The sequence below is a fragment of the Colius striatus genome, chromosome 3 (assembly GCF_028858725.1).
Source record: "Colius striatus isolate bColStr4 chromosome 3, bColStr4.1.hap1, whole genome shotgun sequence".
NCBI classification, from domain to species: Eukaryota; Metazoa; Chordata; class Aves; order Coliiformes; family Coliidae; genus Colius; species Colius striatus.
Window position 1 is genome coordinate 17414016 of NC_084761.1, and position 27788 is coordinate 17441803.

Sequence of the window (27788 nt, forward strand, 5' to 3'; positions counted from 1 at the left end):
AACCCAGAGCAGAGGTGGACATTGGCACTGCATGCCAGCTCAGTGACCAGCCCAGCATGGCCCATCCTCATGGCACTCTTGTCTGGAGCTGGGACACAAAGCGATGATGGAGCATGAATGCCCACGCTGACCAGCATGAGCCCAGATCCTCCCCAGCAGGTTTTGCTTCCCAACACATTTCCCTCACCTGCAAGAACCCTGGCCCGGCAGCAGCAGCAGCAGCACTTGTTAAACACCAGCACTTTAGTTCTCCAGCGGTCTCCTGGCAGTGTCTGAACACTTGGAAAAGGCACCTTTACCCACCAGCTCGTGAGGGCAGCATGCAGCAGGTTCAGGGGCAGCATCCAGCTAGAGGCTCAGCAGCCTCAGCCCTTTGGGGTCAGTGGTGCCCAGCCCCGGTGCACTGGCAAACACACATTTGCCATGCCAGGCTGGAGACTGCCATGGCAAACACGTGCAAGCACAGCCAGGGGTGTACGTTCACCAAAGACACACCACTGCTTCAGCACCCACCCGGGCCCTGGCACAGCACCGCACAGTTGCCGCCCATGGGCATCACCATCACGGCTCGTGAGGCTGCCAGCAGGTCCCACAGGCACAGAGGCAGCAAGAAGGGGCTGAAAACACGCAGGCTCACCGAGCTGGGGGAGGGCCTGACCACAGCCTTTCCCAACAGCTGGTAAGGGGAAAGAAGGCTTAAAGGGAGAGAAGGGCAGGGGAGAAACCACCCATCTGGAAACCACGGATGGGCTGGTGGCGAAGGGTATGACCATGGAGCGGAACTCAGGGCACTCACAGCACCCAGCCCTGCTGCAGCACCACCACCTTTGGGTACAGCCTGGCCCTGCATGTCCCAGGTGACACCCTGGGAGCATCACTCCACCACTGTGCATGGGCAGCAAGAAGTATCATGGTACCAGTACCACGGTCATTGAGCAGAAAACGCAGCCTCGGGAGAGCCCTGAGCACAAGGGGCCACCCACTGCCAGTAAAGGGCTAATTGGTGTCAAACCAGGTGAATTTGGGACCGCCACAAGAAAATCCAGGCCAGTGAGGAGCCTCGAGCTGGGACTGGAGCTGCCAGCCCACGGCCCCGCTGTTCCTTGGTGGCAGCAGCCAACGTCCCTTGGTCCCTGCAGCATCCCCAGCAGACAGGGGCCCCAAAACAGGAGCTGCACTGGGGCAGAGGCGGGGCAGTGGAGGGGTTGCACCCACAGTTCCATCCCAATCAGAGAGAGAAGCAAGAAAACGTAAAATAACGAGATGCCACCCCAGTCTGAGTAATAATCCCCCTCTGGAAGGAAACTTGGCACACGCCAGCCTGCGCCCGCCTGCCAAGTCCTGCTGAGAGCGAGGTTTCACACGCGGGCTAGAAGCCCCAAGAAGAAGTTTCTAAGAGACCCGCTGCCATACCATTAAGCAGAACGGCAGCGGGAGCGGCTCAGCCCTGACCACCACCCCGGCCCCTCAGGCCTTTGCGCCTGGGATTCACTGGCATTGCCCCATGTCAGCATTGCCCTGTGCACACCAACCCACTCCCTTAGCCTTTCACTCTGTAATCCATGCCAAGGGGGTGGGGGGCACAGGAACAGTGCCTGGCCATGGCATAAGGGATGCACGGGGGCCAGCACCCCTTTGCTGCCCTTCACCTTGGCTAGGTTGCTACAGGACCCAGTCCTACAGCTCCTTCCTCTCACTCCAGACGTCCTGTCCTGCACCAGTGGCTCCAGAGGCTGCTAGCACCCAGTGGCTCTGGCACCCTGACAAGCACCCTCTGCTCTCCCTGTGCCCAGGCTTCCCCTGAAGCGAGGAGGAAGCTGCCAGGGAGCAGCAACAGGAGCCATTAGGGGTGGCTGTCGACCCAGAAAGGTTCCTGCATTACCGGAGGGCTTGGGGCAAGCGGGCAGCTCCGGTGGCTGCTGGCCACACGTGCCCTGGGCACTGCACCACAATTGGATTTGCAGCTGCCCTGCCTTTTACTGCATGGAAATTGAATTGTAAAATGTCAAAGACATTTCCTAACTGCGCCATATTAGCCTGTTTTTATTAAATACTGTTATCAGAGGAGATTATTAATGCAATCAAATGCAAGCAAAAAAATCCCCCAATTAACTGGCCACTGTGCTGGAGGATGCACTGGGGGCAGGAGGCAGCCAGCGAGGCCCTGCCTAGAGAGCCCATGTCCCCATAGGGCCCGGCTCCTGTTCCCTGCTGCCCTCACACCCCAGAGGACCTGCGTAGCAGCGATCCTGCCTGGCTGCTGCAGCTGTGCTTGCATCCCAGGAAAAGACCCCACAGAATGGCAGCACCCCAGACGGTGACAAGTCCAGGGGTGCTCGCTGAGCTTTAGGATCCCTCCCTTGTTGTCCACACTGCCTACACCACGCATGTCCCTCCAAAGAGCTGCCTGGCTCCTGTCCTGGTCTTTTCACCCAATGTGGGTTCTGCCTGCTCCTCACGGCCCAGAGACAGGAGCAGCATGGCCAGAGGCAGCCATGGGGCCAGGACAGCACTGGTAGCGCCAGCAGGGATGAAGTCCACCTCCCAGGCAGGGCAGGAGCTGCTCCCTGCACATGGCAGCAGCGCCAGGGCTGGCTGGGATAAGCCCTGAAACGCCAGGGCTGCTGCCAGCAACAAGCAGGGCAGGACATAGAATCCTGCACAGGCAGCAACATGGGAGCAGGGGCCTCCCACTCAGAACAGGGGCATCTCGAGAGCTGCCCGCATGTCGGCACCCCTCCTTGGGCAGTGGGGCCCAGAAAGGCTGGGGCGGGTGGCCTAGTGGGGTGCAGGGGGTGTGAGGCTCAATGCCCAGCTCCTGAACCTCACCAGACTGTGTGGCTCACCTGGCCCCCAGTGTCCTGCAGAGAGGCATACAGAGCTCCAGCAGCACGTGAGTTTGTGAACCCCAATGGCAGTCTGGAGCACCCGGACAGCACAGAGGGTCAGGCATGGGGTGGGCAATGCAACCTGACCTGCACAGCCCACCTGCAGCCAGTCCCTGCCACACCAGTGCTTGCCCACCACCACAGGGCCATGTGTGCTGGGACATCCCCTTTGCTACATGAAGCCACAACGTGTGGAAGCACTTTCCAAATCTCCTTGCTCAGTGGGAGGAGAAGTCGGGACAGAAGGGCCCGGCCCTCAGCTCAAAGTCCCTCCTGCAGCACTGGCGGGTGCCATGCAGAAGCCATTTCCAAAGCGGATGAGCCTCTGACAGCACCAACCTCACAGGCAAGGAGCCTGCTCGCTCCACCACACCACGGCCCAGGAACCACGCTTCCCCTGTGCAACACAGCACGGCCCTGACTCCCACTGCCCGGGGCCCTGGGTACCCAGGATGAGGATGCTGCTGGGGACACCCCCGAGCCCCGTCCTGTCCCATGGCACTCCAGCCAGGGAACCGCGGGGAAAACGCCAAGTCACTACAATTCTTCGAGGTAGCACCGGGGAGGAGGGGACAGGGAGGGAAACAGTTTGCTGCCAAATCCCTGCATCTGATTTGCGTAACTTTCAGACAACCTCATCAATTATGGATGCCCGGGAAGGGAGCACGGGTGGGCGCTGCGGCCGGCCTAGGCCCCACAAACTCATACTCCACATGCTAAATTGGGCCCCACGTCTCCATAGCAACCCATGTTAATTCACGCAGGGATTTTTAAAATCTCATTTGTTAAACCCCACATGAATGGTTTATTATCCAGATAACAGAGCTAAGTTACAAATCTTCCTGGTGCTGTGCGGCGCGGGGAGCACCAGAGGCACGCGTGGGACCAGCACGTGGAGGGGACGGGGGGTGTCCCGGCATGGGGGCAGCCTCTGCTCGCTGCTCTCCCACCCTGTGCTGCGTGCTGCTCCTCCAGCCCTGCTGCAGCAGCCAGAGGTGCTCGTGTACCCGCAGACCGGGAGCATGGCACCTGCTGCCACTCATATGGCCCTGCTGCCGGGCAGGGAGTCGCGTCCCATGGGGAAAAAGTACCCGAGTAGCCCAGCACTGGCACTGGGGGACCCAGTGTAGATTGAGACATGGACCCCAGCTGGGACACAGAGGAAGCATCCGGGCCCAACAGCAGGAATTTCCCCAATGCCAAGGTGTCTGGGCTCAGCCTCGCTGGGTGTCCCTTGTCCCTCGCTCCTGAGCCTGGCACATGGAGCATCGTGGGCCCCCGTGGTGATGCCCGACAGTGCCTGGTGGCCAGAGGGCTCTGTGGTGGGAGAGCGGCTGGATTAGGCGATACAGCAGAGAAGGGCTGGGAAGGAGAGGGATTCGGGAGGAGGTGGTGGCACTCCAGCACCAACACCAGCTGTGCACCCGGGCCAACGGAATTGGAGAGGGGTGTGTGGGGACAGAGCTGGGCACAGACCAGGTGTCATCCTTGTCCCCGCACGACACTTTGAGAGGCCATAGAAGTGGCAGCAGCTGGAGCAGGTTTGGATGAAGGGGGCTCCGTTCTGGAGGCCCTTCTCTCCCTGTATAGACCTTTGGCAGCAACAGCAATGATGGCACTGGGGACACAGGACCACCATAGTGGCCCTGCATGGCACCAGGACACAAGGGACACCACAGCAGTCCTACATGGCACTGGGGATACCATCCTGGCCCTGCATGACACCAGGGGCATGGTGGATGCCACACAAGCCATGCACTACAGCAGAGACACAGGGGATGCCATGCTAACCCCGCTCAGCACCAGGACACACGGGCCACTATACTGGCCCTGCTTGGCCAGGACCATCCTTGCATGACCAAGGACAGGGGACACCTCACCAGTCCTGCACAGCTTCAGGGACAGGGGGATGCCCATGTTTGGGGAGTGCTGGGCCCTGGAGGGACGGACGCAGGGTGCAGTGGTTAAGAGGCAGCATGTCCAGCAACACAACGCCACGCGAGTGCTCCCTGTGGTTCCCACCTGTGCCCAGGGACAGTCCCTGCCCCCCTCTGGGTTGGCCTCGCACACCAGGCCTGAAACCTGCGGCTGCATCAGCACCATGAATAATTCAGTCCCGGGTGGAACGCCTCAACAGAGCAGTTAAACCGTACAGAGAGCAGATAGAGCAAATACTCATAAGAGCTACATACACACACACACACACGGAGATATAGGCACACAGCCACACGCACACCCCCACAGCCTCACGCCTGGACACACGCACTCAGGTGCTCACACGGCGACGTGCAAAACCAGCCGCAGAGATGCACAGAGGGAGATAGCCGTGGAGCTACATCCAAACACCCCCACATGGAGAAACCACATCCAAACACACATATGCCAGGGTACACACCGCGACACAAACACAGCCACGCACCCAAACACAGCCAGGCGTGCACACCCAGCCACACGGACACGCGCACGGGCACTTGCACACGGACACACTCCAATGTGTGCTGGCAGCGGCAGCCCCGTGCACACGCGTACGGTCCGTGCACACACGCTCCACGCACACACACGCAGATGCCTCTGTCCCTGCCCGAGCCCCTGCCCGTGCCCAGGCGGAGCCCCGCGGCTGCGCTGGCCCGGCCCGGCTCCTCGGGAGCTGCTCCTGGGCGCGGGGCAAGGGCAGCACCGCGGGTCGCATCGGGACCCGCGGGGCCACCCTGTGCAGCGCCGAGCACCCGCGCAGCGCCTGGGGATGCTCCGCCGCCGCCACTGCCCCCCGCCCCGCTCCGCCGGGCTGCACCCCCCCCCCCCGCCTCCCGGGGCGCCGCCAGGGGTCCCCGGCACGTCTACGGCCCCTGCCCGCCCGCGCCGCACCGGGGAAGGGCCGGGAATGCTCAGCGGCCGGGCAGGACGCAGGGCGGCATGCCGCCCGGGCCCCGGGAGCTGCGGACGGGATGCGGGCCCGAGCCGCCGCGCCCGCTGCTGCGATGCCGGTCCTCCCCCCCCCCACCTCTCCCGCCGCCACCGGCGCCCCGGCCCGGCCCCGCCGCCGCGGCACTCACTGGCTTTGCCGGGCTTGGGCCTCTGCAGCAGCTTCTGCACGGCCGCGACGTCCTCCGCCTTCACCGCCTGCACCAGCTCTTGGTCCTTGCCCATGGCTCCGCGGCGCCGGGGCTGCCGGCTGCGGGCTCACGGCCCGAGCATCCTCCGCGGTGCGGCGCGGCGCGGCGCGGCGAGGGGCGGGAGGGCGGGCGGCTCGGCGCGGCACGGCACGGCACGGCTCGGATCGGATCGGATCGGATCGGCGCGGGCCCCCCCGCCCAGCCCGCTCCGGAGGCGGGGGCGGCGGCGGCGGGCGCCCGGGGCGGGGCGGGGCGCGGCGGGGCGGGGGGGCCGCACCGGGAGCGCTGGGGGCAGCAGAGGGGAGGGGGAGAGGGAGAGGAGGAGGAGGAGGAGGAGGGGGCAGGGGCTTTCGGGCGGGGCACGGGGATGCCTGTGGGCGGCGAGGGATTCGGGGCCGAGGCCCGGGGGTCGCCACGGCGGGAGCTGCGGCCGCGCAGCTGTGGCGTGTGATGAACCGTCCGGTCTCAGCAGACCCGGCAGCCGCAGGTGACAGCGGGGAGCAAGGCTGCTTGGGGCCTCTTCTTCCTCGGGGAGGGTCCCGAGGCCGGAATGCTCCCCACATCCTGGCTGGGGGCCGCAGGCGGGGGCTGGCGGGCCCAGCAGACCCCCACCCGGGGAACTCCACACTGGCCCCGCTCTGGGTGCCCTGCCCCGGTCCCCGTCCCACTGCTCTGCCTGGCCGTTGCAGTTGCCTGTGGTGACTGACAGCAGGACCTGGGCTGGCACAGCTTTTCAATTTCTTTACCTACAGCCCTTATTACTGCTTAATTTTCCACTTTTGTAGACACAATGGCTAGTGGCATTCATCCCCTTCCACTTTCTTATGGCTTAAAATGACCAAGACATCAAAGATGTAGAGGGTGCCTGGCTGTGTGAGGGCCGAGGATGCTGACAGGAAAGCCGGGCCAGTGATGCACCGGGCGTAAATGTGCTAATGGTGCCCAGTCAGCACAGAGCATTGCTATCACCGTGCAGAATCACACCCAAAGTTCTGCTCTCATGGGCAAGGTACCATATAAAAGCCTTGCAAAGAACATATCTCCAGCAACCCAATGTTGGGGCACACTGATGGTACCCAGCTGGCTCCTAGAGCGCTGGTTGCTGCTGGGCAGGCAGGCAGGCAGGTGGCTGTGCCAGGGCAGGCAGCTGCAAGACCCCATTGTGTGCCTGTGGCAAAGGGAAAGATGGAGGGAACCAAGCAAACACTAAACAAACATGAACCAAACTCCTCCCTGATCCCCCTTGCTCCCCCCATGCTGGCCCATGCCTCTCTCAGCTGAAGCCCAAGGATGCCCTCTGCAACCCCCAGCTCCAGGCTGACCCCCCTCAGGGACAGCAGGGTTCGGCTCCTCTCTCCACCCCCACTTTCCAATCCAGGACATTTGGGTTGCCAGTGTGATACGCCATCTAATCTGTCCTCTAATCCCCCAGCCTGGTGATATGTGGCTGCACAGGAGCCCTGAGCCGCTGCGGGTCTCCTCGGGCTGGGGGCTGGGGCTCTGGATGCAACCAGGAGCCCAGGCAGGTTGGGGGCTTCCCTCACATCTGCCACCACTTGATAACCAACAAAGCTCCTCAACAAAGGTCCCTTTGTGCCCCACAGCTCTCTCCTGCCAGGCTCCCGCACCCAGCGCCAGCACCGGGGGACTCAGCATAGACATGGGATGTGGCAACCTCTGTCCCCGTGGCCTTGCCAGCGCCCAGCACCTTTGTGACAGAGCCGGGACACAGGGCAGCAGGGTTGTGTGGGGCTGAGTGGGGTGCTCGGCCACCGTCCCTCTTCCCCTGGCTGAGCCGGGCTTTTGTAGAAGGAGCTCCAGACCTCCTCGCATTTCTGTGGCTCCCTCCAGGCTCTTGCCAAGTCGGGCTGGTCTTTGCAGAGCAGAAATATGTGCAGTGAAATGTCCGTGTTACTGCCCTGCACGCTGAGACAAAACCAGCCCCCTGAATAGACAGAGACGCAGGCATGGGGCATTGGTTTCGCCTCCCCCTGCCGCAGGGCTCCGCACCACAGAGACACAGGCACAAGGAGACCCTCCCTTGCAGGAGCCGAGGCACTGCCAGCAGCAGGAGGGCTGGCCCCACACGATGTCCCCCGCGTCCCCTGGTGTGCTCACCGCCTTTCCGCCAGCCGCTGGCGAGGAGGGCGGCGCAGGCCCCTGCCCGGGCGCGGGAGGCAGGACGGGCCTGAGAGCGAGCGGGGACCCTGGTGCCGCAGTAACAGAGAGGAAGAGATGAAAGGGGCCTTTGGAGGATTGCTCAGCTCAGCTTGGCACAGCACAGGAAGCGAGCACCGTGCTCCTCACTCCTTCCCAGCCATACCCCGATGGCGGCCGCTGCTGAAAGCACTTTGGGACTGAGTGTTGGTGGGAGTCTGGGAGGTCCCCCGCACAGCCCTCCGTGTGCCACTTGATCCAAGTGCCAGCCCTCACCGGTGGCAGGCAGCACCCAGCACCCACGCTGGGCTGGATCTCATCCTGCAGGGAGGGCACAGCTGCTCCTGAGACCCACATGAGGCACAGGGGTGGCCCCCAGAGCCTGGCTGCACCATGGGGCATCAGCTTCCCTCTCCCTGCCCTCATCATGGCTGCCAAAGCTTTCAGCTGAGCAGGAACAAGGGGCCAAGGAGCTGCCGCAGGACAGACCGCAGCCCCCCGCCCCGGCCCCAGCTCTCCCGTGCCTGTGCTGGACAGGGGGCAGAGCTGCCGCCCCCTCCAGCACCCAGCAGCATCTATGAAAATACTTTATTGTGGAAGTGGGAAGTGCAGCAGCTCTGTACAGTACAAACCAACGGCAGCGACGCAGTCACCAGCACACAGACACACGACAGTGGCACCCAAAGCCCACCCTAGGTGGGCAGTGGGAGCTGGGGGGGCCACAGCTCCTACGTGGCCTTGGGCCTGGCATTGAGGCGGATTATGGCCTGGTAGTCCCGCACCAGGTCCCGCAGCTGGTCCAAGTAGGGGTTGACATTCTCCTCCATCCACTCCTCCACGGTGTCGGGGAAGTAGACCGTCTCCAGTTGGGCACGCAGCTCACGGACAAAGCTCTCCCAATCCTCATGGAGCCTAGAGGGGGGAGAGTGGTGGGAGTTCAGCTCCTTCCTGCGAGGGACTCCAAAGCCGAGCCTGGGACCCCTCCCGGCCCTGAGTGGGCAGCCCAAGGGGCTCCCAGCCCCCAGCACCACTTACTTCAGCACCTTGCTGCCGAAGTTCTCCATGTTGCGGGGGTTGCCGAACTGGCGCTTGCGGTGATAGGGGCTGAACCAGCCCTTGATGGTGCTGGGGAGGCACAAGGGGAGTGGGGGTGCAGGGGCCAGGTGGAGATGGGGAGCTGTGTGCTGGGCAAGTCCCCTCCCGTGCAAAAGCCCTCATGCTCTGACCCCATGGCCAGAGACAGCTGACCCTGCTGCCTCCCGCTCTGTTACCTCTCTTCCTCCAAGGCCTTAAGGATGCTCTCCTTCAGGTGTCCATTAACCTGCTCAACCATGTGGTAGATCTCTGCGCCAGGGAATACTCCTCTGCCCTCACTGGGGAAAGGGAGGAAGGGGTGAGAGTGCAAGACATGGGGTGCCCTGGCTATGCTGGGGCTCCGGGCTGGGTGAACCCCAGCAGCCTGTGTGGCTGGACGTCACCTGCCCTCGCCTCAGGCAGGTCTTTAACTGGGGCATTTGGGTAACCAATCCTCACATCCCTTCTGATGCAACCAGGGCAGCAGTGCTGCAGCTGCCCCTCACCATAGCCAGACTGTGCCACGCACCATGTGCTCTGCTCCAGCTGCATGCTCTGGAAGCCCAGCGTGGCCAGGACCTTCCTCTTTGTCTCCTCTGTGAAGCCCCCTGGAGAGGATGAAGAGAGAGGCCGAAGGGCCAAGGCCACCCCCTCATGAGGCGCTCACCCCTGGCTTCACCACTCTCCCAAAACTCGGGGAGCTGAAGGTGTCCTTCCCCTGCCTCCTGCATCCCTCCCCCAGGATGGGGTCTCGCAGGCAGTGTCTGCCTGTGGGTGAGGGAGGCGGGGATGAGCCCACAGCTGGCAGCATGGTGGTGGCTCACCGTTCACCAAGGTCTGCAGGCAGATGGCCAGGGAGGGGATGCTGACCGGCAGCAGCTCACAGAGCACTGAGTAGTGATCATACCTGTGAAACAGGGCCAGCTACGCCATCGCCCCCTGCGCCGCTGCCAGCCAGTCTGCACAGGCAATGGGGAGGGGGGTCCCGCTGCCCCTCACCTCTGCCAGCCCGTGAGGACAATGCCCTGGAAGCGCAGCGGGGCCAGCTGCGGCAGGGCCTGCATCACCTTCAGCCAGCTCAGGTGGTTTTTCAGGTGGTAGCTCAAGGGGGTCCAGGACTGCACTGGCCCTGTGGTGCCCTTGAAGGCGCTGGCGAACCACACCACGTCAAAGCCGCTCTCTGCGTACTTGGTGAGGAACGGGACTGCAGCAAGGCAGACACAAGCCACCAGTGCTGCTGTCCCCGAGGGGCTGGGGGTGCTCAGTGGGGGGTGTCTCCCCTGCCAGCCCCAGGAGCCCAGCACACCACCTTACCAATCTGCTCAGCATCGAAGTCAGGTGCATAGAACCACACCACAGGTGAGACGTGCTTTGCTATCCCAGACTCTGCAGAGAAAGCAGAGACAGGGATGTGAGCAGTGGTGCCAGTGGCAAGAGGATGCCCGGGGCTCCTGGTACTCCCCCAAGACCCGTGTCCCTGCTGGGCACGATGCCTGCCAGGGCAGTCATGCAGACAGGCGCTGCCGAGACCCCCCTGCTCGGGTGCCACTGCTGCTGTCCCCGTCCTCTCACCCCGCAGGGCTCCCACGCTGATCTTCCTCAGCATGTCATCCCACATGAGTGCCCGCAGCCCCCAGTACTGCATGGAGATGAATCCCAGCACCTCCTTGATGTGCTTCAGGTACATGGTCCCTGTGTCACCCTTGTTGCGGCTCATCCAGTTCTTGGAGTCCATCCCCTCCCCGAGATGGAAGACCTGGGTTTGGGAGGAAGGGAGATGCTCAGCACCCCTGGGAGCACACCTGGTGCCTGGGGTGAGGGCTGGGGTCCCTGCACAGCCCACTGCCCACCTCATCTGCACCAATGTGGATCCAGGTGGAGCGCCTGTGCTTCTCGATCACCTGTGACAAGATGCTCTTGAGCAGGGCCAGGGTGTCTGGGGCGTGGGGGTTGAAGCTGTTGGGGAAGCGCTCAACCTCCCGCAGGTGCTGGTACTTCTCATGCTTGAGGATGAACTGTGTGAGAGAAGCTGTCAGGGGGCTGTCCAGGGGGAACCCCCTATGAAGCAGGGTGAAGACCAGGACCAGGACCCCCTACCTCCACGTGCCCAAAGGTCTGCACCAGGGGAACCACCTCCAGCTTGTTGAGCTCTGCCAGCTGCTGAATCCGCTCAATGTCCTCCTCACTGGGAGTGCAGGGACAGGCTCATTGGGAGATGCCAGGACAGAGCGTGAGAACACTCCCCCCTGTTCCAGCACCCTGCTCCTGCAGCCCCAGCTGTCCCACACCTGCGTGGACTTTGTTATGGGGATGCAAATATTGACCCGGTGGGGCAGGAAACTGCTCTGCCAGGACCACAGCCTGGCACTTTGGCAACGGTTATCGTGGGCACAGGCCCAGGTGCGTCACACCCTGGCCCTGGCACATGGGGACCTGCCAGGGCCACACCGAGCTCAGCACGGCCCCTGCTCACCTGTAAGCATACGGTGACTTGAGGATTTCCAGCTCCCCCTTGAAGGGGAACATGTCCTCATACTCAATGAGGATGCCATTGGCTCCCAGCTGGGACAGGAGGGGGAACACCTGTGGGATGTGCAGGAGGGGCTTAGCCTGTGGGGATGGCACAGTCCCAAGGGACAGCGAGAACAGCCGGCAGGTTAAGCTGTGCTCTGCCTCTGCCCCCTCAGCACATCCCTCCTCAGCACCTCACACCAGTCACCAGGCTCCCTCACCTGCTCCAAGTAGGAGACCCTCGGTGCAGCTCCCTTCAGGTCCAAGTGGACCAGCCGCATCTCGGTGGCACTGACATCTCTGGGGACCTGCTGCCCAGGCTCTTGCTTTGGGGCTGTTATCTTTGCTGCAGGAAGCTCCAGAACCTGGCTCTGGGGGCCGGCGTCCTGGCTGGTGTCACCCGCGTCCCCCCAGAATGCACTGTCTTTGCTGACATGCTTGTGCAGCTCCAGAGTAAAGCTGCAGAGAGCAAAGGAGGGCTGTGGGTGCCATGGGGCCTGGGGACATCAACTGCACCCTGGCACCAGGTCCTCACATAGATATGAGCTGGGGTCTCCCTGCAGACCCCTCTTGGGACCCTGAGCCCACCAAGTCCCTGCACTCAGGGTCTGCTGCCACTCACCTGTCACGGAAGAGGAACTTGATGCCAGCCAAGGCCACGAGGAGCAGCACAAGGAGGCGCAGGAGGTTCAGCCTGTGGCTCCGCTGGAAGGCCATCTCTGCAGGGCACACACGGCGTCTGGCTGAGCAGCACTGGCCGGAGGGACACAGAGCACAGCTGACTCCCACATACTGTGCCCTACTGCCAAGGCAGCATGGGATCCAGAGAAAGGGGACAGAGGAGAGACCCCTCCTGCCACCCTGGTCCCCACTGGAGACCTGAATACAGGTACCCCATGTCCCTCTTACCTCCTGTGCCCCAGCACAGAGGCCAATGGCCCCACCTGCCTTTGCCTCTGCCTGCAAGGACGCAGCCTCCTTGGGCTCTGCCAGCGCAGCAGCAAACAAGGCGGTGGCTGCAGGGCAGGTCCCCGTTGGGGGATCACCTCGAGCCACTGTGCCACCTCCCAGGAGAAAACTGTGTCACAGGGCAGCAGGCTGGGGTGGCATCATAGGGTGGGCATGTTGCAGCCAGGGCTGGCCAGGAGCAATGCCCCTGCAGATGGAGGAGAGGTGACTGGAAAGCACCCAGGCACATGCTGGCATGCGGCTGCTCTGGCAATGGACACTGGCACAGCCATAGGCACTGCCAGGGCAAGGGCAGCAGCCCAGACCACCCCAGCATCTGCAGGGATGGGCACACGCTCACTATGGGGGGTGCCACCCGGCACTATGGAGGCGAAGGGGCATGAACTGCTTCACCCACCAGGAAACAACCTTGGAGTGGGGCAGGAGCCCAGTGGGATCCAGCTGCCTGGGACCTGAGCCTGGAGAGGAAGGACAGGGGTGAGGATGGGAATGCCTGTGCTGCTACTGCCGGAGGTCTGTGAGACACCGTGCTGTGCTGTGCTGTGCTGTGCTAGGCAGCAGGAGGCTGGTCTGCTTAAGGCCCTGTTTGATCCCTCAGGGGACACGTAGCACAGGCCACACAGGGTGCAGGTAAGAGCTTGTGTCTAATTGCTGTTACAGTTAAGATTAATAAAACTCATTTGAAATCCATTTTTTCTGCAAAACCCATTTTGAGAACTGAGATGGGGATCTGTCAATTGAAGTGAAAGCGAGCCTGAACCAAAAGCAGTCCCTGTGGAGCAGGAGGCAGCAGGTGCCCCTTGCCTGGTTCCCCCAACAGCCACAGCTTGAGGGATTGAGCAGAGATTTGTACCCGCTGGTGTGTGATCAGCCCTGACAGCAAGACTTGCAGCAATGTCCCGTGCTGCACTGTGGCTGCAGTCGGAGATGCCCACCCAGGCTGTGCCCGCTGAGCATGGCACTGAGGGCACTGTCATGGCTGAGGGCACTGCTCCCACAAGGCCCAGGGAGCCCCTGGCCTCTGCAGCCCCAACATAACCCTCTGGGAGAGCACGGCAGTGGGGAATGCTGAGCACAACTTATGTCTCCTGCTCCTGCAGTCCCCTCGGGACTCCACCTTCCCCACAGCTCTGCTCTGGGTGGCAAGGGACCTGTAGTGACATATGCTCCTACCCCAGGAGCCCAGAGCCACTCTGCTGCAGACCCACTGCCCCCACAGCACAAATCCTCCCGAAAGCCACATGTGAAAAACATGAGCCCCATTTCTGCCCTTTTTCCTCCTTTGTGGACCCTGGTGCATGCAGCGAAGCAGGGATAGGGCAGTGCCCCAACACCTCCAGCCGAGAGCACCGGGGCAGCTGCCACCAGCCCTTTCACAGTGAGTTGCCACCTAAATACACCCAAAAAGTTCAGGGTTGAAGTCAGCGTTGCCAGATTGGGGAAGAGAAAAGCAGCTTTTGGTGGCTGCTGGCACGCAGCGGCTCAGCTGCTCGCGAGGGGTTTGTTTGTGTCGCCGGTGCAGTGGCACCAGGGGGGAGCTGTGCTGAGCCGCCCCACGCCAACGGCTCTCAGTTAGCCCTTTCTCTAGACGCAGCCCTAATCCCTCCTGACACGCTCCTCCAGCACGCTGCATGGGGTGAGGGTGCAGCGGCCGGCACCCCTGGCATGTCCTGCAGAGCCAGCGCTGGACATGCTGCCCCCAGAGCATGAGGCATCAGCAAGGCCACGTCACAGGCAGGGCAGCGGCGTGCGGGAGGGAGCTGCAGCGTGCCCGCTCCATCCCCATCGTTCAGGGGGGTCCCACGGGTTCCCACTCCCTCCATGCTTGTGCGCAGGAGGCTGGGCAGGAGCCCACTTTTGGGGCAGGTCATGTCGGTGTGTCTCCTGCATGGACAAGATGCCTCGTGCTCAGCACTGTGTCTCCAGTGCTGTAGGACACAAACACACAGCACCCACTCTCTGCCTTGCTTGTCCCCGCTGCGTTTCCATCCTGCCCAGCCCTGGATGCTCCTGGCAGCTCCAGCCCAGCCCAGCAGGGATGTGTCAGGCTGGGGATGGCTGCCAGCCCAGGGCTCACCTCCGCTGGGTGCAGAGCAGGGGGCTCCTGGGCATGGGGCAGGCGGGCAGGGAGAGCCCAGCACCCAGGAAGGCCATAAATATGCAAAGTGCTAATCACGCTGTCATGGGAACACAGCGCCTGATCGGAAGAGGGATAAATATTTAGACAGACGCTGTCAGCTCGCCAAGATCTGGCGTTTTTAATATATGTTATTTAAATAGAGAACATGTTTCCAGGATTTGAACCTCCCTGGCACAGCCCAGGTGAGGGCAGGTGGGACGGGCACATGCCAGCGGTGGGGTACAACACCAAAGAGTGATGGGGGGCAGCCATGGCTCTGTGCCCACGTCAGTGGGAGATCCCTTCACAGTGAGGGCTCAGCTGATTGATGTCGCCCCTCTAACCCAGCCACTAGCACCCTCTGTATTTATTAATGTGACATCTTTCTCTGCCAGTCCTTTGGGGATGGTGCTGGCATGGTCCCTGGGAGGCTTGGAAGAGCCCATGGCTCCTCACAGCCGGCCAGCCTGGCTCAACACTCTCCGCAGCTGATGTGCCAGGAGGGGGCTGGGTGCTTGTCCCTTCCCTGCCACCATGCAGCCCACATGAGTTTTGCTCCCAGCTCCCCACGCTTACCTTCCTGAGTCTGGAGGAGAGGGCAATGAGTCTGGAGGAGCAAACCAAGACCTGAGCCTGAAGAGAGCAGGGCCAAGGGGAAGACAGAGCTGAGTGCCCCTAGCTGCTCCTTTGGGCTAGCAGCAAGAGTTTCCGGTGCTGTCACAGGGTTTGGATGCTGCCCTGTTGCCCACCACCCTGCCCCGGCACTCCCCAGCCATTGCCATGCCAAACCCCTTGCTCTCATCAGTGTGCAGGATGACGGTGTAGCCATGGGAAGAGTGATGCTGCTCCAAGCACACTCCCGTGCATGCTCACACACACACGCACACACTCACACGCTTCCAGAGCCTTCAACAGTCAGCCCAGCTGGGGCCGTCCCTGTCCCTCGCACCCAGCCTGGGTGTCCCCCATGTGATGAGTTGCCTTTTCTCAGAGGCCACAGCACTGCAGCCCCACAGCCCTGCAGCTCCTGGGTGGGGAGGCCGCAGATCCCCTTCCTGCAAGGCTACAGACCCGCTGGCAGCAGGAGGAGACTGTTCGCCGGGGCTCTGGACAGAGACGGCCCCGTCCCGCAGGGACACGCACGGGGCAGCCCCTGGGCCCGGGGAGGCTTTTCCGTACCCCACCCAGCCCAGTGCACCGCCGGGGCACCACCCGCGCCCCACGAGCCTGGAGCACCCCACGGCCCCAGGCACTCCGCGGGCATGCCCATGACTCACGGCACCCTCCAGGCTCCGCTGGGCATCCCGGCGGCGCCGGTGCCCGCTGCGGCACCGGGCACTCCTGCGTCCCCCCCAGGCATCCCCGCGGCGCCCGGCATCGCTGCGGCACCGAGATTCGCCGCATCCTCCCGCGCATCCCTGCGGCCCCGGGCGTACCGGCCGTCCCTGCATCCCCGTTCCCCCCTGCGGCCCCGAGCATCCCCGGCTTTCCCGGCCCTTACCGGCAGGTGCGGGGCCGCCGTGGGCACCGCCGGGAGCGAGCGCGGGCACGGACCGCAGCCGCTGCCGCTCTTAAACGGCCCGGGCGGCGCCGGTGCCGCTGCGGCGCGATGCGGGGCCGGGGCCGAGCGGCAGGCGAGGAGGGATGCTCTGGCTCCCGTCACCCGCCGGTGCACAGCGGGGCGGCACCGGCGGGGCGGGGACCGTGCCCCACGCCCCGGCGCGACTTCCGCACGGCGGAGAGCAACGGCGCAGCGCGGAGCCGCCCCCGCCCGGCCCCGGGGCGGCACCACCGCAAGCGGCGGCGCGGGAACTCGTTCGCCGTGCCCTCGCGGGCCCGTCCCCGCACGCCGTGTCGCCCCTCCGCGCCCCCGCAGCGCCGCCGGTTCCCCCCGCGGCTCCCGGCCCCGCCCGCGGCTCCCGGCGCCGCACGGCCGCGCTCGGCGCTGCGCCCCCCGCCGGTGCCACGGGGAACCGGCTCCCGCCCCCCTTCGGGCAGCGCTCGGCGGCCCCGCCCCGCGCCCGGCCCCGCCCCGCGCCCGGCCCCGCCCCGCGCCCGGCCCCGCCCCGCGCCCGGCCCCGCCCCGCGCCCTGCCCCGCCCCGCCCCCGCCCCGCGTCCGGCCCCGCCCCGCGCCCTGCCCCGCCCCGCCCCCGCCCCGCGCCCGGCCCCGCCCCGCGCCCGGCCCCGCCCCGCGCCCGGCCCCGCCCCGCGCCCGGCCCCGCCCGGCCCCGCCCCTGTGCGCGTGCGCGCCTGTGCGGGCGGGCCCGGCTCCGGGCGGCTGCGCGCTGCGGCGGGGCCGTGCGCGCGTGCGCAGAGCGAGGCGCGCCGCCAGCGCCGGGCGGGTGCTGCCGCGGGGACCGGCGCTCGGCCGCGGTGTGTGTGCGTGTGTGTGTGTGTGCGGGCTCCGAGGGCCCCTGCGCCGCCGCACGAACGCGCGGCGCCGGTCGGAGGGCGCAGGTGCGGACCCCCGGGAGGGGAGGCCGGGACTGCGTGGCGGGGGAGGGGCCTGAAGGGGCCCCGGCGGCGGGACCATGAACGCGGCGCAGGGCACGGTGGGCAGCGACCCCGTCATCCTGGCCACGGCCGGCTACGACCACACGGTGCGGTTCTGGCAGGCGCACAGCGGCATCTGCACCCGCACCGTCCAGCACCAGGACTCCGTATCCTTCACCGCCGGGCCGGGCCTGGGGGCTCTGAGGGGCCGCCGTCATCCCCCGCCCCACGGACGCCGTTAGCTCGGTGTCGCGCCCCGCGGGCGCTCCTTTCGGGTCGCACCTTTCGGGTCCCGGCTCCTGCTGCTGCTTACTGACCTTAACGGGCGGCCACAGCAGGTGAACGCTCTGGAGATCACGCCGGACCGCAGCATGATCGCTGCCGCAGGTGAGCCCCTGGCCCCCCCGGCCTCGGGTGAGGCTGGGCACGGGGCCGTGGGTCATGCCCTGCACCGTCGTTACTGCAGGCTACCAGCACATCCGCATGTACGACCTCAACTCCAACAACCCCAACCCTGTCATTAACTACGACGGCGTGAGCAAGAACATCACCTCTGTGGGCTTCCACGAGGATGGGCGCTGGATGTACACGGGTGGGGAAGACTGCATGGCCCGGATTTGGGACCTGAGGTGGGCAGCAGAGCAGCCCTTTCCCCCCTAAAGCACCCCAGAGGCCACTGAGCTGATCACACCCTCTTAACACGCTTCTTCCTCACTGTTTTGTTGCAGGTCTCGTAACCTCCAGTGTCAGCGGATTTTCCAGGTGAACGCTCCCATTAACTGTGTCTGCCTGCACCCCAACCAGGTGAGTGCCACAGCTCAAGCTTTGCCGTGGATCCTCTGGGCAAACCTGATGTCCTGCAGAGTGTTTGACAAACACGGCAAAAGATGTGGGGGCTGGCTGGGCCGGGTGGCCTTCCTGGTCACACAGGCCCACCAGCACTTTGCGGCATTGCTGAGCAAGCAGCAGCCGGCTTCCGATGCCCAGGCAGGCCCAGGCTGTCTACTCCCTCGCCATGCTGTGGGTGCTGGGAGTTTTGGGTCAGTGTGGGGCCCAAAGAGCTTGTGTAACATAGGAGCTGGCACAACAGATGCATGGCTCCAGGAAAGCCCGTGTGCTTTGCTCAGTGGAGCAAACCTCCCTGAGCAGCGATGCGAGGAGGACACAGGTCCCACAGGCACACGCTGTGCCTGCAGCTGAGGGCTGTGCATAGCATGGGGGCTCGTTTGCTGGCCCATGTGGTTGTGCTAATTACCTGGTGACTGTTGCACAGAGGCAGCGTGCTGGCTGTGCTGGAGGAGGGGATCTTTTCTGCCCAACCAAGGGAGGCTGATAGGAGTGGAAGTGGTGGTGTGGGGCAGGCTGGGCAGCTTGTGAGCAGCACCGGTGGCAAGAAAAAGCATCTTGGGGCCCCCCTCGTTGTCAGGACTTCGGTCAGATTTGCTGAAGTCAGTTTAGAAGCTGTTGAGGGTCAGACAGGTCACAGAGAATGAGGCTAAAAGGGAGCGTGGGACCTTGGCAAGGTTGTTGGTGCAGATCAGTATGTATCATGGCAGCGGTCATAACCTGTCGGGTCCATGTTGCATTCAGAGTGCTGCAGGGTCCGTTTGCAGACATGGCAGTGTGATCCCTTTCAAAGAGCTGAGTAATAATATCTTTGCCTTTGTTTTTGCAAAGGTCTATTTTTGCAAGCCCAGAGTTTGGACCAGGTTTGAGACCAGGCTTCTGTAGTGCCGGCACTGTGAGAATATACTATGTTAAACCAAATATTGTTGTACGTAGATGCTACGTGTGAAGCAATCGCTACACCACATACTGCAGAGGTGCAGAAGCATTGCTGTATGTACAGAAGGCAGTTACTTACTCCAGAGGTGGCAATGGTTATTCAGCCAGCCTCCTGGCCCTGCAATTTCCTGCTGTGGCAGTGCCCATCCAGGTGTCCCAGAGAGATTTCTGACAGCTTGGGCAAAGCCGTGAGGGCTTTAGCAATTGCACTTACACAAGCTGAGAGGGGGGTGAGGATGGAGACGTCTGGGCGACGTCTGCAGTGTGCCATCAGCTAAAGATATCGAGCGATGATTGTCTTCCTCAGAAACAAGTCTTTGCTTACAGGTCCAGGATTAGCTGTGTCTGATGACCTGATCTCCTCTAGGGATTCTGCTAAAATTATGGCCAGTGCAAGACTGTCGATAAAAGCCCTGGTTTCAGTGAAGAGCTGCCAGCATTGTCTTCTGGTCTGAGCAGGGGATTGGAGCCAGAACTCCTGCCCTTCAGCTGGCTCTTGTCCTTCCTTTGAGAAAGGAGGAGAGAAAAACCCATTTAGGCTCGTGTTTTTCAGGTATCTGTACACTCTTTGAGTGCTTCAGTTGTTCAGTGGCCAACTTGCATCCTATTGCCTGCTTCTCAGACGTGCTGAAAATCATTTGGCTCCTGTGGCTGTTGTTTGAAGCTGTAGCTGTGTAGCGGTCCTGGAAATTGGGCAGCTGTGGTCTCCTCTGGGCTTTATAAAGTTAGCAAATGCTTCTGCAAAGGTAAACAGCCCTTTTGCAGAGTGTAACGTGAGCTGAGGATTCTACTTGCTCTGAGGACACAGTCAGCAGGCTGCTGGGGCTCTGAAACTGCTCCATGCTGGGGAATAATTAGGCAGAACAGGACTCTGATGCTTAAAACTAGATCAAGGCTCCACGTGGGGCTCCACAGGCGCGGTCTGGGCATCGGCTTGAGGCTGCTGCTTGCAGGGTTCTCCACAGAGTGATGAGGCTGCTATTCTCTTGCAGGCAGAGCTAATTGTGGGCGATCAGAGTGGTGCCATTCACATCTGGGACCTGAAGACTGACCACAACGAGCAGCTGATTCCAGAGCCTGAAGTGTCCGTGAATTCAGTTCACATTGATCCCGATGCCAGTTACATGGCGGCCGTTAATAGCTCGGTGAGCTGCGGCGGCCCTGAGTGTGGGATGGGCCACACAGCACTCTGGCAGCTGCTGGGCTGTGCCTCCCACGGGCAGAGCAGCTGCTCGGTGCCTACTGGCCGTGCTGGGCTGTGGCTGGCCGTGGGAAGCCTGGGCTGCTTTCGGGCAGGTGACTGCCAGTACAGCCACAGACCCCACTGTCTCACCGCAGGGAAACTGCTACGTGTGGAACCTGACAGGCGGCATCGGAGAGGAGGTGACCCAGCTGATCCCCAAGACCAAGATCCCAGCGCACAACCGCTACGCCCTTCAGTGCAAGTTCAGCCCTGACTCCACGTGAGTGCGTGCCAGCCCCTCGCCTACCTGTGTCAGGAAGCGGTCCTTTTGGGCGGGCAGAGGCCAGCTGTGCCTCCAGCTGTTGGCTGGTGCTGGCTCCACACTGCCCTGCGGGTCCCTAGTGGGGAGCAGGATGTGCTGGGAGAGGCACCCCAGCCTCGTGTGACTCCCGTAAGCTTTGCAGCCAGGAGCTGTTCCTGCAGCTGGGATGGAATTGCTGACGTCTGGGAGAGAAGTGCTGCATTTGGTGTAGTTTTTCACCAAGGCTGTTTGGCTTTAGTCTCATAAAGCAGATGATGGGTGTGTAAAGAAACCTCATACAACTACCACATGTGTCCAGTTTGCTACTGTTCCAGGCCCTTGGGCATACACACGATTACTGAGGTTGCCTTCGCGTGTCTCTTCCTGGCAGACTCTTGGCTACATGTTCTGCAGACCAGACATGTAAGATCTGGAGGACGTCAAACTTCTCTCTGATGACAGAACTGAGTATTAAGAGCAATAACCCAGGGGAAACGTCTCGGGGCTGGATGTGGGACTGCGCCTTCTCTGGGGACTCCCAGTACATTGTCACAGGTGAGGCCCAGTGCTTGCTTTGGGCTGCCCAGGACTGACCAGTTCCTCTGCCTGGGACATTGCCAAACACTCATGCAACAGCATATGTGAGGAGAGAGCACCCCACTTTGCACCCACAGGGCAGCCTATGGTCCCGTCAGCATTTGACCTGTGCTGCTATAGGGCCCTGTTTAGACTGGAGAGCTGATCTCACACCTGCAGTTGTACAATTGTGGTATCATAGAATCGTTGTGGCTGGAAGAGACCTTTAAGATAATTGAATTCAATCTATTTCACCTGTTGGCAGTGCTCCTTGCAGCATGCAGCACCATAGTCCCTTCAAAACATATAAGTTGTAATTTCCACAGTACCTTCTGTCTGAAATAATTAAAGCCCCTGTTAGTACAGAAATGCACCAAGCTTCTTGCTCTGCACAGCTCCCTTACCCATCAGCAGCAGCCCTAAAACGGTGTTGGATGAAACAAGAGGAAAGTCTGTCTTGAAGTGATAAGAGTGTAGAGTGTAATGCCATATATCCCACTGCTCTTCTCCCTTTCTGTTCCAGCGTCCTCTGATAACCTGGCCAGGCTTTGGTGTGTAGAGACAGGAGAGATCAAGAGGGAATACAGCGGCCACCAGAAAGCCGTCGTCTGCCTCGCTTTCAACGACAGTGTGTTGGGATAACATCACAGGTGGGAAGGAGAGGACCTCTGCTGCTTCCCCTGGTCTGACAGAGGCAAGCAACCTCGCTGGAGCCTGGGACACACACTTGAGACCCTCCCTCTGATGGAGAGGGCTCAGCCTCTGGCAGGAGCAGCTGTATCTGCCTGGAGTGGGACCAGGCTTCAGCACCGAGCAGGTCATCACAGAAACGTGCAACCTCTAAGGGATGTGACTGAGGGGAATGGGAGAGGGAGGCACAATCCCACCGAGGGGAGCTGGGCACAGTTGAGCTGAAGGGATCCCTGTGGCATTGGCTGCTGACAGCTTTGTAATGTCTTTGTTTCCCAAAGTGGAAAAAATAAAAGCAGCCTTTCTGAATGATGGAAGAGGCTGAGCAAAGACAGGAAAGGCAGCTGCTTTCTTGGTTTGCAATCCCTTTATTCAAAGTGTACTTTGCAGACTCGCTTGAAGAGCTACACTCTTACAAAGCCAACCAGCCCCAACGAATTTAATAACCTTGTGTTGAGCAGGGCAGGTAGCCATAAAACACTAGCTATTCCACTGGGCTCCTCTAGGCTTGGATCTCCTAATACCTACGTACAAGATGCAGCCCTGCAGCAGAGCTGCAAATGTCTGTACTGAGAGTGCTGAGCAGAGTCCTGTAAACTCCTGAACTGCAGCACGAAATGAGCGGGCAGCTTTGGGGGATACTTGTAGGTGTTACCTTCCTTGTGGAAATCAGAGGCTTTTCAGGAATTCAGTTCAAGTATGTAGGGCAGTGAGAGGGCATCTGCAGCTGCAGGGCTTACTCAGGGAGGTAATAGAAGCAGATAGACACACAAATGTTGCTTGGAAAACAGATGTCAATGCAAAGGTAGATCAGCCGCTGCTTCCCTGGACCTGCCAAATGAGCAAGGACAGGGTGAGAGGAAGGTTTTTGCAGTGCTGCAGATATGAGTCCTTGAGGAGCCAAACAAGTGGAAAGCCTCAGGGAATGACCTGTCTCGTTAAAGCTGGAGTTAGAACAGAAGGAGAGCTCGACAGGCTGCTTTTGGTGGAAATGAAGGTGACAAGTATGAAGCCAACAGCGTCACGGGGGAATGCTCTGTGTTGTGGTTGTGCTGTGCTACCCAGGGAAATAACTCTGAGCCATTCCCAGCCAACACCACAGTACAATGCAGGCTGCAGGTACAAGCCAGTGCTTGGTGATCACTAACAATGGCTTGATTTGGAACTAGAGGTCACGTGTCCCTGCCTCAGCCCATGGCAGCCCAGCCCAGGACATCCAGCAGCTTCTGTACAGCAGACCCTGCTCCTCTTGGAGGTACTAGAAACAAATGTGCTTCCCTCTTCTGCAAAGGGACATGTACAACTTACCTTTCCCTCTCCTGACCCAAAAGATGGATGTCTGCTCACACAGGCTCTGGACAGCCTCTCCCAGGCTTCTGGGGTCCACCTGTTCACCTGCCAGAATGCCCAGGAACTCCCGGTAGTACTTGGTTTGGTTATTCTGTAGTAGCTGATCAGCCTGAAAGAAACCTCCCTGTTAATTACTCCCAAGGCACTTGGCCCCTCCTGGTGCTGCCCCCCAGCCCTACAGACCTGCTCTTGCTCTGGAGGCACCCAAGGAGTACTCCCTACCTTGGCAGCAAGGGAAGGTTTCTCCTGACAGCTGTTGGGATGCTCTCTCCATCCAGAGCTGCCTCCTAGGAGAAGCCAAGCTGCTTGGGGTGAGGCTGGAGCAGAGACAGCCTGTGGCCTCTCACCTTGCAGCTCAAGAAGGGGAGACATGGTTCCTCAGCCCCTTGCGGTGCTGCTCGTACCCAGGCCTGGAGCTAAAACACCCCTTTTGTGCCCACACACCACAAGAGCCACAGCCTGTAGCTGGAGAAGTGTGGGTCTGACCCACGCCAGCACCCCTGACCTATGGCACCCTGACCCCTCTCCACCCACAGCAGCAGAGCCCCCAGCACTGGGGGTGATGCCAACCAGTGTCTCTCGCCTATAGGGGCTGAGACAAGACAAGCTGAGTTCAGTGGCTGTATGGGCTGCCAGCAGCCCCAGCACCTCTTTTACTTGCAGAGCTGGGCAGATGCTTTCCTCCCCTTGCATCCCCTTTGGCAGGCTGTTTGCATGGGTGCCATGTCCCTGCGCTCCTCTGGGTTAAACCCTGCCTGTCATGTCCCAGCTGGGTGGCAGCGGCAGGCGAGAGACCAGGAGCCCCCAAGGAAGGGGAAAGCAGATGGCAGGAGCACAAAAAAAATGGAGCCTTCTGTCTTCTTGAAACAGAATCTGCCCCCTGCCCATGCATCCATTAACATTTTGTTCAGAGGGGCCACATACATGATTTACTCCAGCCTTTTACCCTGTCAGTTGCTAACAAACCACCTTTGTTTTTTGTTCCCCAGATTTTTGAGCAGGTAACTGAATCCAGTGGGAGCTAGTCCTGCGAGAGCCCAGCTATTCACCTCTGTGGGACATGGCCCCTTCCCCACCCTGCAACTCTGCTGTTTCTCACAAAGGACAGGGTATCAGTGAAACTGGGATTTGTTGCAAAGCAGAGCTCTGCTCCTGTGCAAGACACCAACCCAGCCCCCAAGCAGTGACAACACAGAACAGGGGCCTGCCACTGCTACCCCAGTCTGGGGGAGAGAGCCCCTGCCCTTATTTAGCCACACTTGGGATGCTGGTGTCGAAGAGCCACCACTGCAAACACAAATCTGTGCAGGAAAGGGCCTTCAGTGAGCCAGGACTCCTTGCAAAGACCAAGTATTCACTCCCATCCACTCACTGCTCACCCTCTGCTCAGGTGTGCTGGGTGATGTCTGTAGGGTCTGGAGGTCCCAGGTGTCCATCCTCCGCAGGTAGCACACACGCTGCTCCATGGGCTTGTAGCACACGTAGCCCTGCGAGACAGGCCACGGCCCATGAGAGCAGGCAGCACACACCCACAGCTGTCTCCAGAGCCCCCCAAATGGACATTCCTCCTTTTGGCCTGTGCTATCTTTCCTACATAAAGGTGCAGAGAAAGGTACCAAACAACATCTGGTGGATGTTTTTGCCGGTCTACACCTCCTGCTCCCACCCCTGTGGCTTGTCTCTCAGCAGCCTGGGCTCCTCTGTTGGCTTCCACACTAACCAGGCGGGTAGTTACCCCAACACACTTACGTTCCTGCTGTCATACAGCACCACGGCCGTGTGGTTGCTCTGCGAGGTTATGTAGTAAGTCACGGTGCTCCTGGACTCGTCCACCAAGGCAGTCTGATTCCTCAGCGGGTCTTGCTGGCCCTGAGGCGTTAGGCGCAGGAGCTGCGAGCCAGCCTGTGCATGGAGAGAGGGGAGCCCAGCACCACCTGCTCGGTCTGTGCAGTGTCTTCCCATCCAACATCCCCACCCAGCCCCTTTGCTGCCTTGTCTCAATTATTTGGCAACAGAGAGAAGCAAGTACTGACCCAAGGGAGGGTAGCAGAGCTGTGAAACATACCATTCTCCATCGCACAATGCTGGGGGAGAGGTGCCGGGGCCCCTGACGCCGAAGGCACCCAGGCTGCCAGCAGCAGGGGGCTTGCAGAAAAGGGCCAGGCGACTCGCCAGCCTCTGCCACAGCCGCATACCGGGTCACACAGCCCGCTGCTGGCGGCAAATACGCTCGCTCCTCGCCCCGGAGGCCACAGCCACCCGTTGGAACGCGCCTGCTCAGCAAAGCACCAGCCCGCGGCTCTATTTACAAACGATGCGCTCGAGTTCCGCTATTTTAAGCGCCGGTTTCTGGCAGGCGCGATGCAGGGCTGAGGCAGCCGCGGCTCGGCTTGCTACCTGCAGCGCTGCTGGCACCTGATCTCCGCCCCTTCATCCCTCTCAGCAAGTGCTTCCGACACAAATCAGGGCTGCGGGCAGGAGGAGGTTTCCTGCCTGGCTCCCGACCCCCTACCTGGGCAGAGTTGGATGAGAAGCTGAGAAATCCCCCGATGCTGATGCCGACAACTGCAAGGAACAAGGCAAGAGACAAGATGATCCAGAAGGTCCTGGATGGAGCTGAGCAGTGTGCTGCAGCTCTCCTGTCCTAAGAGCCGAGGCAAAGGAGGAAAGAACAGAAGTTAAAATCCCCTCTTCTTCTGGTTATTCTTCTTCTCCATGAAGTGCACTTCCTGCTCTCGACACAAGCCATTGTGCAGCTGCAGGGGTTTCAGTGCAGAACTGCCAGAACTTGGCAGCAGCCCTACAATAACACCACCTTTATCCCTCAGCCCCGACATCCTGGTGCCGAGCGCTTTCCTCCAGCGGCCAGCATAGCACAGAAGCACTGCAGACCCGCCGAGGAAGGGCAGCCCCACAATCAGGGGCTGCTGCTGGGCTCTGGCAGCAAATTACAACATTTTAGTTTATAGCTGGAATCCCCAGGAGAACCGTCAGCATTTGAAATGGGCCCCATGCGGAGTGATGCTGCTTCCTTGCCCTTGTATTTTATTTTCTGGATAAGTTGTCTCCATGCAGACCAGGCTGTTGCTTGATGCAAAATAGCTTGGCAGTCCTGGAGTACTTCTGGTGGCTTGACATAAAGATCACATTATTTCTTGCGTTGAAACAAATAAATTTACCTTGATGGTACATGAAATCGTTTTTACAAAGCAGAAACAATGTGCTTTCAATAACGTCAGCTGTACAGCCCACACTTGAACTCTCAATCCTTTGAAGCACACAGAGAAAGCAGATAAATACCCATGGCCAGATTGGCTACTGCCCTACAAGAACAGGATCTCCAACCCTCCCAGGCACTGATCTTTTTCCATAATAGGTAACTTCCAGGTAACTTCCACCATGTCTTAAAGTTAAAAGGGGGTCAGGATGAAGTCTCAGTTCAAATGCAATAGAGCATTTGCATTGCACAGTAACAGTTCAATAACTGAGGTCTACAGTAATGGGCAGCTAATGAAATTCCCTCAGGTGGGAAAAGTGTAAATAAAGAACTCCAGAGCCCACCCTCCCCGCAGGCAGCGGGTCACACACACACGCACGTCCCCTGCCGCGTGCAAGCTGGGGTTCTTTGGCACCTCTACCCTGACCACCCTGCCCTGCCCCACAGTGGGTTTACGTCATGGAAGTCCAAGCACTCAGAAGAAACTGACAGTCAGCTGCCTTGTGAGGAGCCAAGCTGTGGGGTGCTGAGGTTGGGATGAACAAGGTCCTGCTGGAATCCCTGGGACTGGCAGGAGCTCAGCCCTTTTAGAAGAGGAATCAAGCAAGTACAGAGTGGGGGGTCTGTGATAGCTGGGACTCGGGAATACTCACTGCAGGGACGGCAGTGCCGCTGCCATTCCCACCCTCCATCCTCCGCTTCAGACAAGGACCTCGCTCCTGCAGCTCTGCCTCCCAGCCCCGCACGGGCTGAGCATGGTCCCTCGCTCCAGGCGCGCCTGGGAAACCTGAGTGTGTGTCTACCACACGTAAATACCCATCCCTCGCGGCCAAGGCGCTGCCCCACTGACAGCAGCTCCCAGCTAGAGGGTGAAACCTTAGAGCTGCCACCTGGTGAGAGGCGAAGGTAAGGGGGGCAAGGCCCAGGGCTGCTGAGCGATGCTGTCAGTGCCTAAACCCACTCTTCCTGCTCACCTTGCGAGCCGGCTGGAGGGGGGGTGGCAAACAACAACCAGGGGCTTTGTGCCAGCCCTCCCTGCTGGCAGGCCCCAGTAGCAGGAGCGGGGAATCTCATTAGGAGACACAATGAATAGAGGAAAGTTGCAGCCTGCCCTGCCAGCATTTATTTCTACATTTCAACATCAACTTTGCTCTGCCGGAGCTCCCTGGGCTGAAGCCAACCGCTGATCCTGCTGGTTGCTGGGCTTCCACCTGCAGCCCTGGCTTTGTTCTCACCCCAGGGAGAAGGATCTTTGCCACAAAGTCACAGCCACAACCTCAGCTGCCATCCTGCTGACACTCCTGAACCGTGACAGGAAACACTCTGCAGGGAACAGTCTCGCCAGGTCACCAGCCCGTGGG

At 60.9% G+C, this 27788-nt stretch overlaps 4 protein-coding genes across 5 annotated transcripts in view; 1 reads left to right on the top strand and 3 right to left on the bottom strand.

Annotated features, from left to right (window-relative positions):
- The window catches only part of CASKIN1 (CASK interacting protein 1), a 30533-nt gene extending 24498 nt beyond the window's left edge, over nucleotides 1–6035 (bottom strand). The window contains 1 exon segment of the mRNA XM_061993411.1: nucleotides 5942–6035. Within this exon segment, the coding sequence (XP_061849395.1) occupies nucleotides 5942–6035 (94 nt within the window).
- The window catches only part of MLST8 (MTOR associated protein, LST8 homolog), a 69756-nt gene extending 47557 nt beyond the window's left edge, over nucleotides 1–22199 (top strand). The window contains exons 1-8 of one of the 2 annotated variants that reach the window (XM_061992131.1): nucleotides 17157–17492; nucleotides 17661–17712; nucleotides 17792–17954; nucleotides 18054–18129; nucleotides 20103–20255; nucleotides 20449–20573; nucleotides 20986–21149; nucleotides 21694–22199. In XM_061992131.1, the coding sequence (XP_061848115.1) occupies nucleotides 17364–17492; nucleotides 17661–17712; nucleotides 17792–17954; nucleotides 18054–18129; nucleotides 20103–20255; nucleotides 20449–20573; nucleotides 20986–21149; nucleotides 21694–21812 (981 nt within the window). In that variant the 5' untranslated portion in view covers nucleotides 17157–17363 and the 3' untranslated portion in view covers nucleotides 21813–22199. Of the gene's footprint in view, nucleotides 1–17156; nucleotides 17493–17660; nucleotides 17713–17791; nucleotides 17955–18053; nucleotides 18130–20102; nucleotides 20256–20448; nucleotides 20574–20985; nucleotides 21150–21693 lie in introns of those variants that run through there. The other variant, XM_061992132.1, reaches the window with a different exon arrangement.
- On the bottom strand, nucleotides 8779–16401 carry LOC104553998 (hexosaminidase D). The gene is made up of 14 exons (XM_061993351.1): nucleotides 16333–16401; nucleotides 12366–12462; nucleotides 11965–12202; nucleotides 11706–11815; nucleotides 11330–11417; nucleotides 11083–11247; nucleotides 10805–10988; nucleotides 10547–10618; nucleotides 10232–10436; nucleotides 10057–10139; nucleotides 9762–9840; nucleotides 9430–9531; nucleotides 9194–9283; nucleotides 8779–9070 (listed from the first exon to the last, which is right to left on the bottom strand). Exons 2-14 carry the CDS (start codon nucleotides 12458–12460, stop codon nucleotides 8887–8889), a joined length of 1695 nt encoding a protein of 564 aa, XP_061849335.1. The 5' UTR covers nucleotides 12461–12462; nucleotides 16333–16401; the 3' UTR covers nucleotides 8779–8886.
- A 9-nt stretch (nucleotides 22200–22208) lies between the features above and the next one.
- BRICD5 (BRICHOS domain containing 5) lies at nucleotides 22209–26047 on the bottom strand. The gene is made up of 6 exons (XM_061992126.1): nucleotides 26015–26047; nucleotides 25723–25854; nucleotides 24960–25112; nucleotides 24590–24697; nucleotides 23169–23319; nucleotides 22209–22691 (listed from the first exon to the last, which is right to left on the bottom strand). Exons 1-6 carry the CDS (start codon nucleotides 26045–26047, stop codon nucleotides 22597–22599), a joined length of 672 nt encoding a protein of 223 aa, XP_061848110.1. The 3' UTR covers nucleotides 22209–22596.
- Nucleotides 26048–27788: the final 1741 nt, after the last annotated feature.

Excerpts from the sequence above, each read along its gene's own strand:
- LOC104553998 (XM_061993351.1), bottom strand. The coding sequence starts at position 12,460 with ATGGCCTTCCAGCGGAGCCACAGGCTGAACCTCCTGCGCCTCCTTGTG. Across the intron at positions 11,418-11,705 it reads AAGTCACCGTATGCTTACAG|TGAGGAGGACATTGAGCGGA; the intron begins GTGAGCAGGGGC and ends CTGCACTCCCAG. Across the intron at positions 10,140-10,231 it reads GTCCTCACGGGCTGGCAGAG|GTATGATCACTACTCAGTGC; the intron begins GTGAGGGGCAGC and ends CCTGTTTCACAG.
- BRICD5 (XM_061992126.1), bottom strand. The coding sequence starts at position 26,047 with ATGTCGGGGCTGAGGGATAAAGGTGGTGTTATT. Across the intron at positions 25,855-26,014 it reads GGGATAAAGGTGGTGTTATT|GACAGGAGAGCTGCAGCACA; the intron begins GTAGGGCTGCTG and ends CTCGGCTCTTAG. Across the intron at positions 23,320-24,589 it reads CCAGCACACCTGAGCAGAGG|GCTGATCAGCTACTACAGAA; the intron begins GTGAGCAGTGAG and ends GGTTTCTTTCAG.